Genomic DNA, 19,470 nt, shown 5'->3' on the forward strand with positions numbered 1-19,470 from the left:
CCCACCGCACCACGCGATTCTGGTAAGTAATCGGTGGGTGGCTTATTTGCGGGGGGGGGGCTTATTTTTCATTTTTACCTAAAAAGGGGGGGGCTGTCTTATTTGATGGCCCTGCCTTATCATCGGGGAAACACGGTAGGTTAAAACATTTTAAACTGGTATTTTCTATATGTTTTCATACTAGTTATATATAGTTTAAATAAACATTTAATACAGAATACAACCATGAGAGTGGATTAAAAAAAAAAGATGATTTATTCCAAAAGAGTGTGCAGAAAGTTTATTGTTATTTTCAGCCCCACTCTATCATTAAAAACTCCACAGCGTCAGATAACTCGAAGGATAGCCTTAAGCTCCACCTGAAGGCTAAAAACAAGAATACAAAACATAAGTATTTTACATATTACCCTAAATAAAATGTAGATTTTCTTTTTCTAACCATACTAAATAAAGAAAATGTCCGGATTTACCAAAATATTTATACATAATTTTACTGTAATATACTACATCAATCCTAGTAGATCCAATTAAAGGTGCATCTTACCAGTATCTTCGAATAGGAAGGATAGTAGATGGCGTATGACCTTATCGTCAGGAGGACTGTTGTCCTTAAAGCACATATTGCATACAATATCCACAAAAAATCCATTGCACTGTTTTCTAAAATCAATATTTTTCTGTATGGACTCCCTTGAAAATATAACCAAATAGACAAATAGAACTGAGTGACTTTTACTGGGAGTTTTCTTTTTTGTGAATCTTACCACTTTATGCTACATGGACTCTAAAATTAAAGCTCACATTTAAACATATAACATTGTAGATCAAGGCAGTAAATTAGCAGAGTAGTTCCTAGTTCAAACCTTGTCCTGCTATTGGCTGCTAGCCTTATTTATACTTCCCTGATACCAGGCTCTGGTTGCTAGACCCCCAACCTTTTTACCAGAGATCTGTTCAGTTATACTCTGCCATATCATGTCTTTTGGATTCCTGACCTGTGCTTGAACCTGGATTATGCTTGTCTGCTGCCTGCCCTGACTTGTGCGTGAATCTAGAATACGTTTGTCTGGCACCTGCCTTGACCTGTGCTTGAACCTGGATTATGCTTACTTACCACCTGCCCTGACCATCAGTTTGCCTGGACCTTGTCTCCTGCTGTCATCCAGCTTAGCACCTGATCTGTGCTGTCCCTACACTGGAACTCCCTGTCCCACTCTCCCCTTGTGGGGGGAGCCTGGGGGCCGTGACCTGGTGTTCTCCCTGTAGCCATAGAGTTTATTTTAGCTATAATGACTTGAATATAAGACAATAGGAAATAATGAGGATAAAGCACAAAAATCAGCTTGCATTAATATTTCATTAAAAATCTAAAACTATTTACAATGTTTCACTTACAGCAGATTACAGAGGGCTGCTGGAGTTACAGAAACCCTACTAATAAAATATAATTCACATTTTTATAAATAACTAAATTATGATTCCACCCATTATTAACACCTAATTAAGTCCTAATTAACTGTTTCCTTACTTTTTTACCGTTTGTTTTTTAATTTGAATTTGTATTTTGTGTAACGTTTTATGGTTCTCTGATGGAGAATATTAAACTGTTAATGAAAACACATGGAAGTGAAAGATTCTCCACCAGAGAACATTTGATGAATGTCACATTCACTGTTTTATATACAGACCCCTTAGTGTCAGGGTAATGCGTTAAATACAACAAAGTACAATGTTGAACAAGCACAAAGATAAATTAGCCACTGAGCTGAAAGATACCTGATTTCTTTAGAGACAACCATTTTGAAATTTTCTGACACTGGCTGTGTACAATACGGACAAGTCTTGTTACCGGTGTCCAACCACTGCTTCAGACAGGACTGGCAGAAAACATGGTCACATTCAAGGCAAACCGGCTCATTTGGGTCACCACGGCAAATTGGACACAATTGCATTCCAAATCTATAGAACAACAGATAAATCAATAACAAAAATTTTGATTTGCTATTGTATTTGTAATGTATTTATTGGGATCAAAACCTCATCTAAGTCTATTATGGATGGAGTGGAGAAGGTTCAGCACTTCTGTAAAATATATATTGCTTTATGTGCCTTCCTTAAGGGGATTTTCCCTCACTTCCCATTCCAATGAGAGCATTAAAGGTAGGAGACACTTGTATCAGTAAAAAAACCCTTCATGTTTTAGTTTTGAAAGAGTAACAATCTCTGTCACATTTGAATTAATGTTTTGTCCTGGGGTGATTTTCCTTCTTTTTGATCCAGAGGCTATATTGTCATGGGAACAGAAAAAGTAAAAAATCTCCTTATGGCAACTACATTGAAGAACAACCTTTCTCATGATTTGCAAAGCAATTGACTTTTTTCAGTTTGTCTTCCTGATTTCTTTGCTTTTTTGTCTGGTGAAAATGTCAAAAGACAGAAAATGAAGGGAAAACAGGGTTAAAAAGTAAAAGTGGACACCCAGTTCAAGATTTCAGTATATGCGGATGACTTACTACTTTATATAACATCCCCCCACACCACAATTCTTTCCGTATTGAAGGAATTTGAAAAATTTAGTTTATACAGTAACTTTAAAGTAAACTATTCTAAATCTGAAATACTTATTGTCTCTCTGAATGCGGCACACATCTCGTCTATCAGCTCTAATACATATTTTAGGATTTGCACCAATGCTATCAAGTATCTGTGAATACTTATTACCTCTGACCCCCACAAACTGTTTGCTTTTAATTATGCCTGTCTGTATAGTAAGCTCTAATCGGATCTTCAAAAGTTTAATTCTCTCCCCCTATCGTGGTTTGCCTGTATCAATACTTTAAAAATGGATATCCTACCCAGGCTGCTCTATGTGTTCCAGACAGTGCCTATCCTCCTACCCGCCACATTTCTTTGTGAGATACAATGGTTATTTAGGATCTTTATTTGGAAAGCAAAACACCCTTGCATTGCATTCCGTACATTATCGAAACCCAAGAAAAAAGGTAGAGTGGAGGCCCCGGATATAATGTTCTACTACCATGCTTGGTTGCACAGTAGGGAAGATAAAGAGGGGGTTATACTAGAGAGCTTGCTATCACCAATTAATCTCAGGTCCATTCCTTGGGTGGATGGCTGCCTTCTACAATCGGAAACTCCTTTACCTGGTCTTACATCTGACCTACTTTATATATGGGACGCTCACACTCGACTGGGCAAACTCTCTACATGCCCTGGCCCTAAGACTCCTCTATTTGATAACCCGGCTTTCCCCCCAGCAATGGGCAAATCACAGTTTTTAGTATGGTACGTCTCTGATGACCATCACCTAAGGGGTATATTGCACGATAAACAAGTCCCCCTTTTGAAATCCCTTACTATACCCCCTCAGGGCAAGATGTTATTGTGGTTGCTACACAGGCAATTACAATCCTTATTATCTCTCAGTATCTCCTCAGTATCTCCTTCAATGCTGAGTCACTACTACATAGGAGGCTGACCGGTTTTGAGCCAATACTTAGTTCGGACACTAAACCGTCACATGTAATATCACTGCTTTATAATATAATTGTGCAAGAAGCTGATGCTGGCATACCCATATACACTAGATACTGGGAACGAGATCTGGATTACTCCATATCAGAGGACGATTAATGGAAATCCTTTATCTTAACTAACAAATTAGCCCTAACATGCAAAGCACAAGAAACCAACTTTAAGATTGTGTCTCAATGTTATATTGCCTGGCAGATCTGCAATGTATCTCCCCCATAGATGTTGGCGATGCCTGTCCCAAAGGGGTTCCATGATTTATATTTGGTGGGAATGCCTGGCGATTTTTAGGTTTTGGGATTAGGTAATTGAAATGTTTAATGACTGTACACGGTCCGATGTCCCTAAAACTCCTAAAGTAACCTTACTATCTATGGTTCCCGGATTGATTAAATCCACTAAAAAGGGGGTGCTCTGTCATTTCCTTACAGCCGCTAGGGCTCTCATTCCAAGACTCTGGAAACAGATATCTGCCTCTTCCATAAAAGATTAGGTCACCGAGTTGGAGAAAATTCGACATATGGAATTGATGGTTGCAGAGGACGATAGCCACATGATCAGTTTAAATTAACCTGGGCTGCTTGGGACTGGTTTAAAGTGTCAAATTCAGTCATACCTGTAGAGGATCAACTTATGGATATAAAGGGAGGCCTCTATTGGCCGAATTCGAAGGCCTATAAAAAGGTATCATCTCCCCTTTCCCTCCTAATTCCCTCCCCTTTCTCCCTATTGTGTCCTGGGCCACCGTTAGTCTAGTTTAAGTTGTCTCCCCTTCCCCTTCTCCCCCCTAATTCAAGATGTTCTTTTCCAAAGGATATATTGTTTTCTCAGGATACGGGAACACCAAGAAGGTGTTTATAGGCCACTATTAAGGTAAAGAGGGCAGGCTCCTTCATGGATACGAAATTGTACAAAGTCATGTTGGTTACCATAAGTTTTCTGTTATAATCTTTTGGAATGTATTTTATATTCAAATGTATGTCCCCTTTGAATGTTTGCTTTTTATTGTTATTTGTTGTTAAAAGCGGTTCTAATCCTTCCTAACACCTTCCCCACTGTATCCAAAATTTAGAAGAAAACTTTTTGGATTGAAATATAGATTAAGCAATAATATAACTAATGTAACAAATGTCTACTATGTCAAGACAGAAAGCCACATACTGTAGTATTTAAATATCCCTCTTTGAATAATAAAAAAATATATATATACAGACCCTGATTAATTAAAGCTCTCCAAAGCTGCAGAGAATACACTTTCATCAGTGAAGCTGGGTAATCCAGCAAACCTGAAATAGATTTCCTAAAAGTCAGTAGCTATTTGTTAGCAAATGTTTTCAATCCTGGACCAGATCCATTCCAGGTTTGCTGGATAACCCAGGTTCACCGATGAAAGTGTATTCTCTCCAGCCGTGGATATATATATATTCGTAATCAACAAATAACTTAATATTGTACAACACATTTTCATTTCTGTTTACAGACCAAACTAAAATTAACATTTTTAAATGATATTTTGTGTCTGTACAGGTCTTCCAATAATTTACCTTTCTCTGCAAATGATGTTAACTTACTATAGTTAAAAAAGCCCAAATTTAATAAGACAAATTCTCACAGCAGTTATACTGAATAATGTCAATCAAAAATAATAATTTTGAAACCGAAAGTGTTGAAAAACACTGTGTAGCTGTGCTTGGGTGAAACTAGAGAGAAGGTTATTTTCACCAAAGGTGGTAACCCAAGAGCTTTTAGAAGGGATAGTTTCCTGTGTGCTCAGCCTGATGGTTATAATGAGAAGGTGAGTTTTAGGAATAGAGAATATTGTTATATTGTAGTGAACTTATACGTTATAATATGGTATATTGTAGTGAACTTTAGTGGTATTCTTACATTTTTTATCCTAGGTAACTCCCTCCTCACTACTAGTATTACTCATTATATTGTATATACGCCTATCATATAAATCTAGTGCTATCTACTGACTATTTTATTATATTAATAGTTAATTGTGTATATTCATTTTAAATACTACTTATACTAATATTGGGCAACTATAGCACTATCATATATATATTATCAATTACCTTATTTACTGGATAATAACTAGTGTACCATGAATAGCACAACAATACAAATATCTATTTCTCTCCTAACATCCAGGAATCATCACCCAAACGCCCTTAAAGAGCCTTACAAAGGATGTTCTATTCCTAACCATACGACTAGCCCTTATTGTAAGTTAAATATCCCACAACATATACTACCAAAAGAATTATGATATTATTGTTAAAAACCTATATTAAACAATAATATTTCTGCTGTTCATCCCCTTTTCCCTCCCTCTTCTCATCCCTAGTTGCTTCTTCTAAGCACTACGGCTTTTATAACTGAATCACTTCACAAGTAGTATGGGAACAACTGGCCTCCACAGAAAACATTTCAGCAATACTACCAAGTAAGCGTTATTAGCATCAATCTGATTACTCTAGGACCATTATACTGTTATAAATATTTGATATCTGACCTCTCCTATTACCTACAACTCAAAAGGTCTCCCCGACAAACCCCTGAAAAAGCCTTATCAGGCGAAACACGTCGGGTGGGAAACAAAACTTTTGCTGTCTGAACAGGACCAAAACTACTTGCACCGTACGCTTACCTGTTACCTAGCTTAGTTTTCCTATGTTAGCACTAGCATAGGTCATCTCTGTCTAGTTTTAGAATATTTTCGATTGAAATAAAGTTTATTATTTTATGAAAAACACTTCGTGCCCTAAAAAAGCCTGTCTTTTCTCTATTCCTAAAACTCACTTTCTCTTGGGTGTAACTACACAACTATCTGAGCTCTTGTAGTTTCCTGCTAGCAGAATGAGGTCAGACAATTTCTTGTCCTTCCATTGCCGGGAAATGTAATCTGATATCTATTGGTCGTCCTTCTTTGTGAGTCACATGGTGACACATGATTTGTTAAATCCAGAAAAGGGTAGAAGTAGCTGTAGTGACGTGTCAGAACACACTAATCACATAAAGCAGCCGTTCTGTCCACTACTTTTGATTTATTGGGCTCTAAACAAAAATACAAACTCCCTCGAGGGAGAATATTAACAAAACTGAACCAATAAGATATCCATAGCGGTTTGAGAAATCCAGCTACAGCAGTATTTATCACATTGGCATTTACTAATGCAATGTATGCCTTTTTGTTTTACCTTGATACAGATTCAGCAACTTCTGTTCTGCACTTGTGAAGTGCATTTACAACAGCCAGGAAGGGTTTGTCATCCTTGATATCTGTAAAGTCTTCCAGACACTAAAAGAAAAACATAACAATATATTTGATAAATGGCAAACTCTTAAGAAACAAAAACTAGACAACAGAAATGTAAATTATAATAAACAAAAAAAGGACATGAGTGAATATTAAAAGATACATGCATGTAAAAACAAACCATTCCTATTTTCTACTTACTGACATTGGAAAGCATGCTGTCTCACCACTGAGCCAACAGGGTAGTCACACAAGTGACTAGTGTTGGTTGAATACCTCACTATTCGATTCGTCAGCTATTCGCTCGAATAGAGCAAAAATATTCGGGTGGTCGAATGTCGAACACCATTAGTCAATAGGAGGGAAAATTCAGTTTTTTTTCAGCACTGTGTAGAGCTTCTACAGCCTCCAAACAGATGTAAAAAGATACATTATAAAAAGATACAAAATAAAAAGAGACATTATAAAAGGATACATAACACTAATACATACCCCCTGTACTTCACATATATTTTTCAAGAGCACCAGTCCCATCAATATTAGGCTAAAGCTAGGTACACACTTCCAATAATTATTGTTAGAAAACGAACGATTACGTCCGATCAACGATTATGCACGATTATACTTGAACAATCATATTGTGCACAATTCTGTACATGCTGTAACAATATGATCGTTCAAATATAATCCACCAACAGTGTCCACACGCTAGATACAATCGTTTGAACGATGCAGGGAGGAACATGTAAAGTGTACAGCAGAAACATGCACGATCACTGAACGACAGTACACACAATAGTGAAAGATCGTCGGCCAATCAGATCCACTGTGGTGGTCGTTCATTTCCAACGACAATCCTGGTTCGTTGGCGCCCTTGGTCACTTTTTTTTGGCCAATCGGTTGTTCATCAGTCGTTCGACGGTCGTTTCTAACGATAATTATTGGACGTGTGTATGCAGCTTTAGTCTACACGGACTGTTTCCCCAGCGTTTAACCTGAAGCTTTTAAAGCCCGTGTTTGAAGTCCCCATGCATTCCAATGGGCTAATCTACACCAGGACGTTTCCTTCAGGCACGTTTTTTAGTTACCTTAAACGTTGCTTGCAATGTTTAAAAAATTGAAACGCTGGATAAACGTGGGAAAACGCTTCCATTGAACTCAATGGAGGCTTTTCCAAGCATTTTTAAGCTTTTATTAAAAAAATGGGGGCTTTTATAAACATTTTTAGCAGAAATTTGAAATCTGAAAGCCCCCTTTAATAAGGAGACTCCCAGATCTCCACCGCCCCACCCTGGGGAATGAATACAGGGGTACATAAAACCCCTTACTCATTCCCTGAAAGGGTTAAAATAAATGTAAAAAATAGGACAAGGCTCTAATGTTAAATTATTTTATTAATGTGTGTGTGTTTGTGAATACGAATATAATATTAGTGAGATGAGCTTGGAGGGAAATGTCCAGCTATGTGTAACAGGCACCCTGCCAGCTACTCAGTCCCTTGCACAGCAGTGTCTGCAGATTTGACCCAAGGTGGCAGTGAGCAGTACTGAGCGTCTCTCCCTAAGCAGGGTACCAAGGCATGAGAAAGGGGTAACCGCAGTGCCACCTCACCACCAGTCTGCACGCAGCCCTAAAGTTTGGTGGGCCAGCAAATTTATATTTGAGGGACCACAGCGCACAGACAATTGGCAGTACCCTAATTCTCAATGCCATGGAAGTGAAAATGAATTTGGGGACCCTGGTCTTGAAATAGCCAATCACTACAATTTTAAATTTACAGTACATAGAGGGGAAGATAACCCATTGTTTAAAAAAAAAACGAGAAGGCAAAGCCCCTTCCATTCTGTCATTACTGCTGTCGTGGTGTGTGGTGATAAAGACTGAATGGGAGCGTAGAGCTTCCTGCAATATGCACATCACAAATTCCAGGCGGCTTAGGCTCTAAGAACAGAAATGCGCAGGAGGGACTTTTTTTTTACAAATACAGTGGCATACCCCAGGGTTCTGTGCAAATAAAGGTGTCATTTTTTTATTTTTACTTTAGGTCCACTTTAATGAGAAAAGATCCTTGATTCTTATTAGGATTTTATGTTTGAGACCCCATGTTAGGCAACTTGTTAAGTTCAGGGAGCTAAAATTAGGTTTAATATCAGCTCTGAGGGTCCCCTGTGTACCCTGAAAATTTCAGGTTTGTACAACAATCGGTGTGCGAAATATAAAGGTTTATACATGGGAAAATGACAGCAGCATGGACACAGATACAGCTCTCATGCTGCTGCTGCTGATGGTGTACGAGGGGTAGGATTATTTCACAGTATAAGGTGGGGGGGGGGGGCAGCACAGCTGATCTCTGAAGGTCTATATTAGGGAATAATGTTGGCTGGTCCCTGATTGTCTGAAACCTTGACTGTCAGGGAAATATCAATGTATAGAGGTAGGCACTGATAATTCAAAGCCACAACATTGATTACTGTACTTTGTTACAGGATGCCCTCTGAATGGTAATAGTGATGTGCAGAATGTAAATATCTACTAGTAACTTCTTCAAATGGAGCTAAAAAATGCCATACAATTTTCAAAAGCTAAGCAAAGTTGCTAGCAAATTATTAAATGTTTTGTAAGTGCTTGTACAGTGGTTTTAAAATAGATATAGCCTCTCTTTACAACACCTAATGTAAAAGAGTGTGATTCTGTGCTTAGAATAAAAAAGTTGTTAGATCAAGGCAGGCTACATTTGTTTACTTACCCGCCCAAGGAAAAATGTATGGCCTTTTACCAGTCCCTGCATGTTTTCATCCTGAAGATTCTCTTTTACCAGGAGGTGTTCCATAAAAAGTGCCATGGAAAATACACAATTCCAGAGTTTTCTGTGATAAAACAAGAGAAGGTAAACCAGGACTCCTTGTTTGGACGGCTGCTACCAATCCACCCATGCCAAAACACCAAAAGATATTGCTACTAAAGCTATTGACAACTTGTGCATTATATGCACTCCCACTTTCCACCCGATGTTTTAAGCTTCCACCTGATACTTTAATCAAGAACCCTGTTGGCTGTCAGTACCAACTTTACATACGTTTCTACATAGTAGCCACAGACAGTACTAGTTATCTAATTCAGATGTCCGAATACACCAAGTTTTAAACTGCTATATACCACCCATGGCTTACATACGGAACTTCCTCTGACTGAGTACACCAAAATTAATATAATCAACAACAGCTGATAACTAAGATCTGGATATAAATACATGTTTATAGTGGGACTACAACTAAAGCCCATCACCAAGCTATTCCCACAAGGTTAACTAGAACATCCAGACTTTTACTTCAAGTTTTGATTTTACCTTTCTTCACAAAATTGAATATTCGCTGATGTTCACTATGTTCCCATTTGGTGAAGGATGTCTGCAATCTCATAAAGAGACTCAATCCCCTGAGGAAGCCCCTCTTGGGGTGAAATGCATCAGGACTCTGAGATACTCTACAGAACAATGTCTACATGAGATATTTTACTGACCTGTTCTTTATCACGTTGATGCTTATTTGTACCACCACCACTGGCATAGAAGGTCTATGTTAGGGTTAGGGTCACAGTTTTCACCTACTTTTCAGAATTTTTTAAAGGCCTATTAAAGCCTGTCTTTTTCCCCAATATTCCCCTCTTCTCATATAAATGAAATACATATTATAAAGTAATACATTATTGCAAGTTGCATTACATTATAATATCCCATTAGCCACAATAATGGAACCAGTATTTTAATACATTTATTACATTGTCTTTGCTAAATTTTTTATTGCTTGTCATTTCACTTTTGAGAAGGGATGAAAATAAATCCTAATTTAGGTGCTTCTCTAAAACAGAACTGAGACTGCGCAATCTAATTGCCTGTAATATTGGTATGTGGCTTTTTTTCAGAGGTTTTCAGACATTTGCAAACTAAAACCTTTATACAATATGAAAGACTTTCACCTAGCTGGTTTAGAATATGGATCGCTGGTAAGCATTTGGGTCGGGGTATATTCTGGCAAACAATATTATAAGCTTTAGGACTTGGTGTAGAATATAATGATTCAACTTGTAAATTACACCAATCTTTAGGTAAAAACCTGGAAAAACAGCTAAATACACACCTGGTAAAAGTAAAGCTAAACTGCAGGTTAAATACACAGATAAAATACATATATGAGAGCTGTTTTACCAAAAGATTTGCATTTCTGTCCATCTAGTCCTGAGTGTTATACAGGACCTCATTTTTCACCACAAAAGTTTTACTTTCATTTACAGGTCTCATCTCACCATGTGACTGGACAAAACAAAGAAACGCAACATCCTTTTGCTGTTAATTTTCTATCACCCTGCTCTGTCTTCCTATCAGTATGCTGCTGACACAACAACAGACATTAATGGGTCTCCACTCCCCCTTCTCCTCCCCTCCCTTAACTCTAATTCAATTACTTAATCTATTTTTAATAAATAAAAAAAATGCAATAGTGAATTACCAATAATACAAAGCTGTAATATTTTGTGTTGTTTATATCTGCCTGGTGTTCATTTTAACAAATAAATGTATTGTTATTTATATTCTGAAGGTACCTGATCTGTCTGATTCCCATTTTGTACCCAGAACCCTGTCCATGTAAATATCCTTCTGAGCATGTCAGTTCAATGGGCACTTGTATGTTTTTTACTTGTTGCATCCATTCCTGAGGGTCTGAACGTTGCATGGAGTCTTTCAATGTTTCTAGACAAGCAATGGCGGCATAGATGTCAAGATTCTGGAAAAAAATATGGGAAAAACATTCAAATCCAACTGTAGCTTTCTTTTCATTTGTTTTGCAGCTTTACCAAATACGGCCTTACTAATATTATTTTTTACTATGTGTAAAATAAATACTACTTAAAAAGTAGAAGCTGGACTACGATGTTGTCAGCACACTGGAGAACCAGTATATTGTATTCCTGCAGATCACTGCAGTTTGGGACTCTTGCAGTTTCACACGTCCTCTGCACAGCGCTTATTCAATTTTTAATAAGGACAATGTAGAAATAAATATCCAGGTGTTCAGAAAACAGAAAGGCAAAACTTTGTGAAAAGCTTTAGGGAGGTCACCTTGATCCTTTTTTTTATCTATTAGGTGACTATCTAGAATTGCTTCAATGACTGCAAGCTTGTTCGGTGTCCATTAATAACAACAAAAACACAAGAATTGGTAGAACCGGCACCAGAGCATGTGCCTGGTGAGGAGGCAAGAAGCAATGGTAGATTTTTTTTCTATTTTAAAGTACATCTAAAACCCTAACTGCTTTTGTTTTGGATAACATATAAAAAGTCTAATTCCCTTATCAGTTTTTTCCATCTGTGTCATACTGGAAACATTTCCCATTACTTCATTTCTGTAGACCCAATAAGATGAGAGGAAATCTGACCAAAGTGCAGACCCCCCCCCCCCCCCCTTTTGATAGTTGTCATGGGAACAAGTGTCCCCAAATAAATAATTCCGCAGTTTTCCTGTGCTGGTAACTGAAACTTTTGTTTATTCCCTTGCTTTGAATCCTCATGACATGGTCAAAAGGATAACTGGAAAGAGAATCTCATACCACATACCACATATTTATTATATGACCTCAATAGACAGAACAAAAATAATCAGACTGACATATGCCTAGCATAAATATCAAGACTTCGATGTGACACAATATCCTTACCTTCCCTTTCTCTGGTGATAGCTTAACACTGTCAATCTTTCCACGAAGGTATTCCAACACTGAGGGTCTGACAACTAAAATCCTGTTCAAGTTTTGCAGACGGTGTTGAAATTTGCTATATCCAATATGGACCCATGGAAGCAGTAGGGGCTCCCTAGCTTGAGCAGATAATCCTAATTCTTTAATATAGGCAGACAGAGTCAACTCCATGATCTATAAAATATAAAGAGTAGGTGTGGTTTTGGTTATCAAAAAATGTTTAGTACAACATTTTATTGTTTAAAAATTAATCAGCCTCAAAATATATTTGTGTTTCCTGACAGCCATGGTTAAGACCGCGTGAAAACAATTCCTAACGCCAGATTGTTCTAGCTCCACCAGCAGCATAGAATGCAGTTGGTAAGACTTTTTTATTCAACCAAATGTGATATATCAACAATAAAAGTCACCCAGATATTCTCTGTTGCAATTATTTGAACCAAATATAAAGTTTTTATTTCTTAAGTGCTATTTAATAAAGAGAATGGTAGTGCACTTGGTTTGTACAGGTAAAAGAGCAGCTAATTATCTTACTGCAAACAATTGACCCTAATGCCTGGTAGGCATTTTATTACATTAAAAAATAATTCAGTTCAGTCATTTTTACATGATAAAGTTAATGTGAAGAGTTCAGTCAAAATTTAATTACTGCTCTAGCTTTCTATTTTAGTAGTTATATTCTATCACAGTAAGGGTCAGCACATTAGGGTAATGGAAAGATTTGTAAATTGATTTTACCAAAGTCAATATTCACCAGCTATATTTGATATTCTCAAAATACAAACCGTAAAGTAGCTACTGCACACATCTGAAAAAGCCCAAATTGGCGAAATGTATGAGATATTTAAAACTATAACGGTTCACTGAAAAATGCTAGCTGACTGTATGTATAGTTTTGCAAACCCCACTCCATGATGATACAATGGGCTGGGAATTACATACATGGATTGTTATTTAACTATGTATGAATCATGGTATAAATATATAATTATTGTTTTTTCAAACATCGGCCTGAAAACCCTGTCTTATTTTTTCTTTTAACAAAAAGCTATATTTAAACTTTACAGCAGAGGCAAACCTTTACTACTTTATAACAAACAGGGAGACACAAAGGGAAACCCTTTCTCTACTTCTGCAAGCCTGTAATTTATTACACCCAATGTATCCAATCCAGGGAATAATGTACAGTATATATTGTGGGAAATCACCCATTTAGAAAGAACCAAATGCACCACTAATTCTACCTGTAACTCTTCAACAGATGATATGCCCAAAGTCATAAGGATAAAATCTCTCTTGTAATTCAGGAAAAGGTTTTGTTGTGCATTCTCATCCTGAGAGGAATAATATTTTCCCAATGGTGTTTTACAGAAGATCTCCAAAAATTTTCTTTCAGGACCTTAAATAAACAGAAAGTCAGGTTTGTTGATTTCAGAACTATAAACATCAGTCAGTGGCTGCTCACATCCATTTACATCTATTAACAGAAAAGTTAGCACTCAGGGTTATTAATTAAATCGATTTAAAAATTATTTTTACATTTATTTAAAAAGCCCCTACTATTTATTCTAGCCAGTACATGAGCCTATTTACTATTTACTAATTACTCCCATTCTAACACTTACCTTAAAATATTTGTAGTTGAGAATATTTATTTAATGTTACTGACACCACTTATTATGTGTTACAGCTTTGAATTTTTTTGCCCCCATATCCCTAAAATGCCAACCCAAACCTTTTAAGTTACACATTTACCCTGCAGTAGCAGAGTCTTCCCATAGGATTTAATGGGACCATCTTTCTAGGAAGGAGAAACACAGGGGATGGCCCCACGAAATCCTATGATGAACTACTGCCTAGGCACAGCTGCTGTATTAGAAACCAGCAACAATGTACAAACAAAAACTAGAGACAAAGTATACATTTTGGGGAATGAGAACTTTCTTACTCATTGCTTTCACATGTAAAGATGTTATATCTATAGTAGGAAAGCCTGTTCTGCTTCTCTCTGTGTGGAAGTAGTGGTCTCTCTGCAGTGTTTCAGCATGCTCTCTGCTGAGTCACATCTACAGCTTTCTAATCTGCTTTAGTTCTGGGTCAGCATGGAAGGCACTGAATCACTGTAGAGACCACTGCACATAGAGAGCAATGATCCTCTTTTGTGACATTATAGTGGGTGGGCTTTTTCACCATAGCTATAACTATAGCTGCTTTAAGATCTAAATTAAATATAACACTGTAAACTCATAACTTTTACTGTTTATTTGTTCTTTAAGAGTAAAACACAGGTGCTAACTATTGTTTCAAATATTTAGACTGATTGCTACCTTCTGCATTATCTATGTGTTGGGCATGAGTCCAAATATCTTCCAGATAATCTTTAATTCTCCAGCTGTAAGGAAAATGGTTTTCCCCAAATTCAGAGATATTCATGCAGTTCCTCACCAGAATAGTTTTAGTCTGTGAACTGTAAAATAAGAAGTCAGATAAGTAAACATTTATCAGCTTTACTAATTGAATTATTTTCTTTTTCTATTATTATTTGTAATTATTTTAAACCGATCACAGATTTCTCTATGCAGCACAGAAATACAGCACAACATGGTTCCTTTGTTCTTACTCTTAAAGGCAAGTAAAACAATGTCTCCTATGTCACTTTTATATGATAAGGAATACCTATATATTCAGGCTACAAAAGAGGGATCAGAGATAGTATTATCATAAAAGGTAGAAGCTTCTAATAAAATACCTGTAATAAAGAAATTTGGCATTGTTGGCACAAGATCTATGGATTCATGATATGAGACTTGTCAGTGTCATCCTTGACATCCAACAGCCTATCCTTGGCTATTTAGGACAAGGTGAAATTCACATTCAACGGCCCCCTACTGCTTCTTTTCGTGTTGTAACTGCTGTATTATACTCTCTGCTTTCAAGAATAGAGGACTTGACACTGAGTATTTTTTGTTTGGCTTTAAGAAGCACTATGAAGGTAAATATAAGGTGGTAAGGTGTGTGAAATACTGCCCTAAGCAAACAAGGTGACAGATTTTTTCCTGGATAACATAAACAGTAAAAACAAAGAAAATAGCATGTTGCGTGTTCCTTATTTAGCTATTTCAGTAAAAATTACCTGTGGCTATCTGAGATAGACAAAAGATTTTTGTCCTGGAATATGTGCATCCATAGACTTTTGACATAGTCTTTCACACCTGGGTCCACAAGAAGGTTCAAGTTGGCGTTACAATCAACAACCGACAAAATTTGGGACAAAAGAGGTGTAATAGCTGCCTGAACACGTTTCCAAAGGGCTTGCCTGCACAATGTAAGATTATTTTTAATTCACTGCACAGAAACTTTACATCATTATATCAGAAATCATCATAAGAAGCACTACAGAAGGTACAATATTTTGACATAAAAACAGATCATTTGTAAAATATTACATTAATAAATAAAACATGTAGCTTAAAGTATATCAGGCTTTTTTTTGATAGCTTATGAAATAATTAAAACCCCTGTAAACAGCAAAAAAATAGCACATAAGAGCCAGTAATTGTTGTCATTGAGATTTTTTTTCCTGACCTGTGACAAAAAAAAACTTCACTTTGCTGTTTATGTCCAACTGATTTTCTTTCTTTCATGTGGATAGATATATATATCCAGAGTAAAGAAAATCTATCTAGCAAGTTGCCAGTCAATACTGTTTGCCTCATTTTCAATCCCAGTGACAAAAGGTCACAGAACAACCAGGCAAATTTCCCCAGAAGGGATAAAGACAATTCTAAACAATTGGCAGAGGTTCTAACTCTTTCCTACTTTATTCAGAGCATTTTTTCTTTGTCATACCTGAAAGTTCCAGCTTCCTGTAAAGCATCTTGATTTGCAGCCTCCCGTATGACCCATTGTTCAGGAAGAAGTATATTGTCTTCTTGTGCCTTTAGCAATTTATGAAGACGACACTTAAGCATTTTTAGGAAAGAGCCTACAGGTGCAAAATACAGTAAATGTCAGTAAAGGAGGATGAAATAATACAGAGTTCCAAAGCCTTTCATTTCAATGTAGGTGACCAAGATTTTTCTGAAATTAAGAGAATGGCTACAAACTTAGTTTCCAAAGTTAGTCCTCACTTTATGTGAACTGTATTCCTAATTCCTGTTTTTGATGGAATACCTACACCTCGCCTCTGCTAAGATTTTAAAAACCTGATGTTGAGGTATCAGCATAGTACAAACTGTATTTAGGTAAAAAAAATATTCTGGGAAAGAGAAAGGAAAGTTTTGGGGTAAATGTAGTTATTCTCTGGCCATATGCTTTATTGTGAAAGAGAATCAATTGCTGGGTCTAGGCTGGGTCTAGGATGTACGCAGAACAAAAAAGTTAAAGAGAAGTCATAACTTGTTTGCATACTTTTTCAAGGTCAATGGCTCAATGTATTAAAGCAAAATTATACCAGTGAGGGTGAATATACCAGCCAGGTATCTAGCTTTTTTTTAAAGAGCTCAGTGTTTTTTCTGTAATATGATATCTGACCAGTTGCCAAAGATTTCAACAGTTAACTGCTGCAATTAACCAAAGTCAGCTAAGATTTTTTTTGGCAGACTGAGTGAAAGCAAGTGTAGCAATTAATGTATTACCTTATAACCAAAGAATTCATATGCCTCTATTTGTAAAACAGGGAATCAGACATCAAACATTACCTGGTGGGAATCTTCAAGGTCCATGTGTTCCAATGGCAGTAATGATTTCCCACCATGGAATGTTTGAGGAAATGTCTGATTCCTTGTTTTATGAACAGAACCCTTGGTGTTTTTAATAGTTGGCACTATTAATATTAGAGTAAATATACCAAGTCAAGTACTGTATTCAGTTATAATTATATAGAAGCTGGTACAAATAAAATCAATTTTCAAAAACAAATACAGCTCCAATTAATCAGCTGTTTGAACTAATGTTACTGGCAAACACCTATGAGACCACATATTTACACAGCTACATGCTTTCATTTCAACACCAAATGGCATGCAGTAATTATTAATATTCCTAAACTTAAAATGCATTCATACATACAAATTTAACATATAAACATACTATTTATCAGATTTTCTGTGCTCAAAAGGCTTATCAAGATCTCAATCCTCCTGGTGCTGCGGCTTTCAACATTCTCGTCATCCCTTAATAGGCCTATGGCATTCTGAACACAGCTTCGGATAAGAATAGTGGTGTCCAACATCTATACATACATGAAAAAAGCTTTTATGACTTTACAGTAAACAGTAATAAACACATGTTAGAAAGTGCAAAGGTAGGTGAATGGTACAGAGGTGTGAATTATGTCAAAGAGTTCTTTGTTCTCGCTAGGCTCACTTTCAGTAGCCTGCATCTTGCTTGGCCAATCTCTCATGAATCTGTGTGGTCACATACTGGATTTAACTAGGTTATCTATATTTAACATACAAGTGTCTTTCATACTTTATAAATATCTATTGCAAATTTAACTGGAATAATTCTTACATCCTCTGATCTTGGCAGAGATGGAACATCGATTTCCATTTCTTGGTCTTCAACAGTTTCATTTTCACTCTCCATTTTTCCTGCTGTATCTATATCCATTTTTTCCATCATGTCCTCTTCATCATTTTCAACTTGGATAACACTGTCTTTATCTTCATTTGCCAATTCTACCTCCATTTTGGTTTCCATGTTTGTTTTGTGCTTAGTAGCATCTTTAACTGGTTCTTTTATCCCTGTAATAAATATATAAAATACGTTTTCTTAGTGTTTTCTTTTTGGCCGCATAGGTGGAGTTATCTACTTCAATGAATAATTGCTGGCAGGGGGAAGAGAGAAAGACTAAGAAAGCAGAACTGCAGCCCAATATAGATGATTCATTTATATATACTGATGTTTACAACCATAATGGTATTATATGGGAATAAATGGAGTGGGAAAATAAAGCAGTGTGCTCCCCAGAAACTTTTTTCAACCGGATGGGGGGAAACTGTAGTGGACGGGGCTAGACACAGCAAATTTGGAGCTCCTAGTTATTTATGCCATAGGTATCCAGTAACCCCTGCTATTGTGTCAGTGTTCTACCTGTCCCCTATACTTTGTTCCAACTTTCTAAAGCCTGCAATGTTAGAATGTACAAAGTATACATTTTTTTGTATTATGACCCAACTGTCCAGTGCTGTGTATTTTAATCCAACTCTCTAGAGTTCCATGTTTTAATAGTGTAATCCCTTGTAGTAGTGTAATATTGTGATCAATGTGGCTAAACAAATTAGGCTTAGTTCACATTAGCAGTAAAATAAATGCCCCTCTTGAGTGACTACTTCTTGGCAACTGCTAGGCACCTGGGATTGGTAACCTGTGATAACTGCTGGGCACCTGGGATTGGTAACCGGTGATAACTGCTGGGCACCTGGGATTGGTACCAGGCGGTAAGTGCTGGGCTTTTCAGGCCCAGCAGTTTTTCAACCAGCAGTGGTTCCTGGCAAGAGGAATATGAGGGATAAACGCAGCAAATGCAACCTTACTGCCAATGTGAGTTCAGCCTAACTTCAGATGTCACCTCCTAGCACTATACCTATGTAACACAAAAAGCATCATGTATGTAATCGCAGATGGGGGTAGGACAGACAACAGACAGGGTAGGACAAAACTTCCTGTGAAATTTATCCTCCTGCAGTGTGATAGCTGTGTGTGTGTGTGTGTGTGTGTGTGTGTAAGGTCTGCTTGTCAGATTCTGCAGCCTAACAACTCATTGCCCCTGATTCATCAAGCAAAATCGGATTATCGGTCGCGCATTCGTATTAGCGATCCGGAATCATGCGCGATCGCGCTATTCAACAACCGGAAAAGCTCGCGCACGGAGCCGCGCTTATCCGACAGCTTTTTACTGG

The 19,470-nt window shown here is 37.1% G+C and overlaps 1 protein-coding gene across 5 annotated transcripts in view; it reads right to left on the minus strand.

Annotated features, from left to right (window-relative positions):
- The window catches only part of RNF213 (ring finger protein 213), a 115,867-nt gene that overhangs the window by 30,475 nt on the left and 65,922 nt on the right, over window positions 1-19,470 (minus strand). For all 5 annotated transcript variants that reach the window (XR_011919379.1, XM_072400570.1, XM_072400572.1 and 2 more), the window contains 12 exons: window positions 18,080-18,312; window positions 17,657-17,798; window positions 16,415-16,550; window positions 15,699-15,881; window positions 14,893-15,032; window positions 13,810-13,964; window positions 12,527-12,739; window positions 11,414-11,595; window positions 9,561-9,681; window positions 6,756-6,856; window positions 1,777-1,959; window positions 545-690 (listed from right to left, as the gene is read on the minus strand). Coding sequence is in view for 4 of the 5 variants with exons in the window: in XM_072400570.1 (XP_072256671.1) it covers window positions 545-690; window positions 1,777-1,959; window positions 6,756-6,856; window positions 9,561-9,681; window positions 11,414-11,595; window positions 12,527-12,739; window positions 13,810-13,964; window positions 14,893-15,032; window positions 15,699-15,881; window positions 16,415-16,550; window positions 17,657-17,798; window positions 18,080-18,312 (1,935 nt within the window). In the remaining variant the exon portion in view is untranslated. The remainder of the gene's footprint in view (window positions 1-544; window positions 691-1,776; window positions 1,960-6,755; window positions 6,857-9,560; window positions 9,682-11,413; window positions 11,596-12,526; window positions 12,740-13,809; window positions 13,965-14,892; window positions 15,033-15,698; window positions 15,882-16,414; window positions 16,551-17,656; window positions 17,799-18,079; window positions 18,313-19,470) is intronic.

The sequence above is a fragment of the Pyxicephalus adspersus genome, chromosome 2, assembly GCF_032062135.1.
Source record: "Pyxicephalus adspersus chromosome 2, UCB_Pads_2.0, whole genome shotgun sequence".
Lineage (NCBI taxonomy): Eukaryota > Metazoa > Chordata > Amphibia > Anura > Pyxicephalidae > Pyxicephalus > Pyxicephalus adspersus.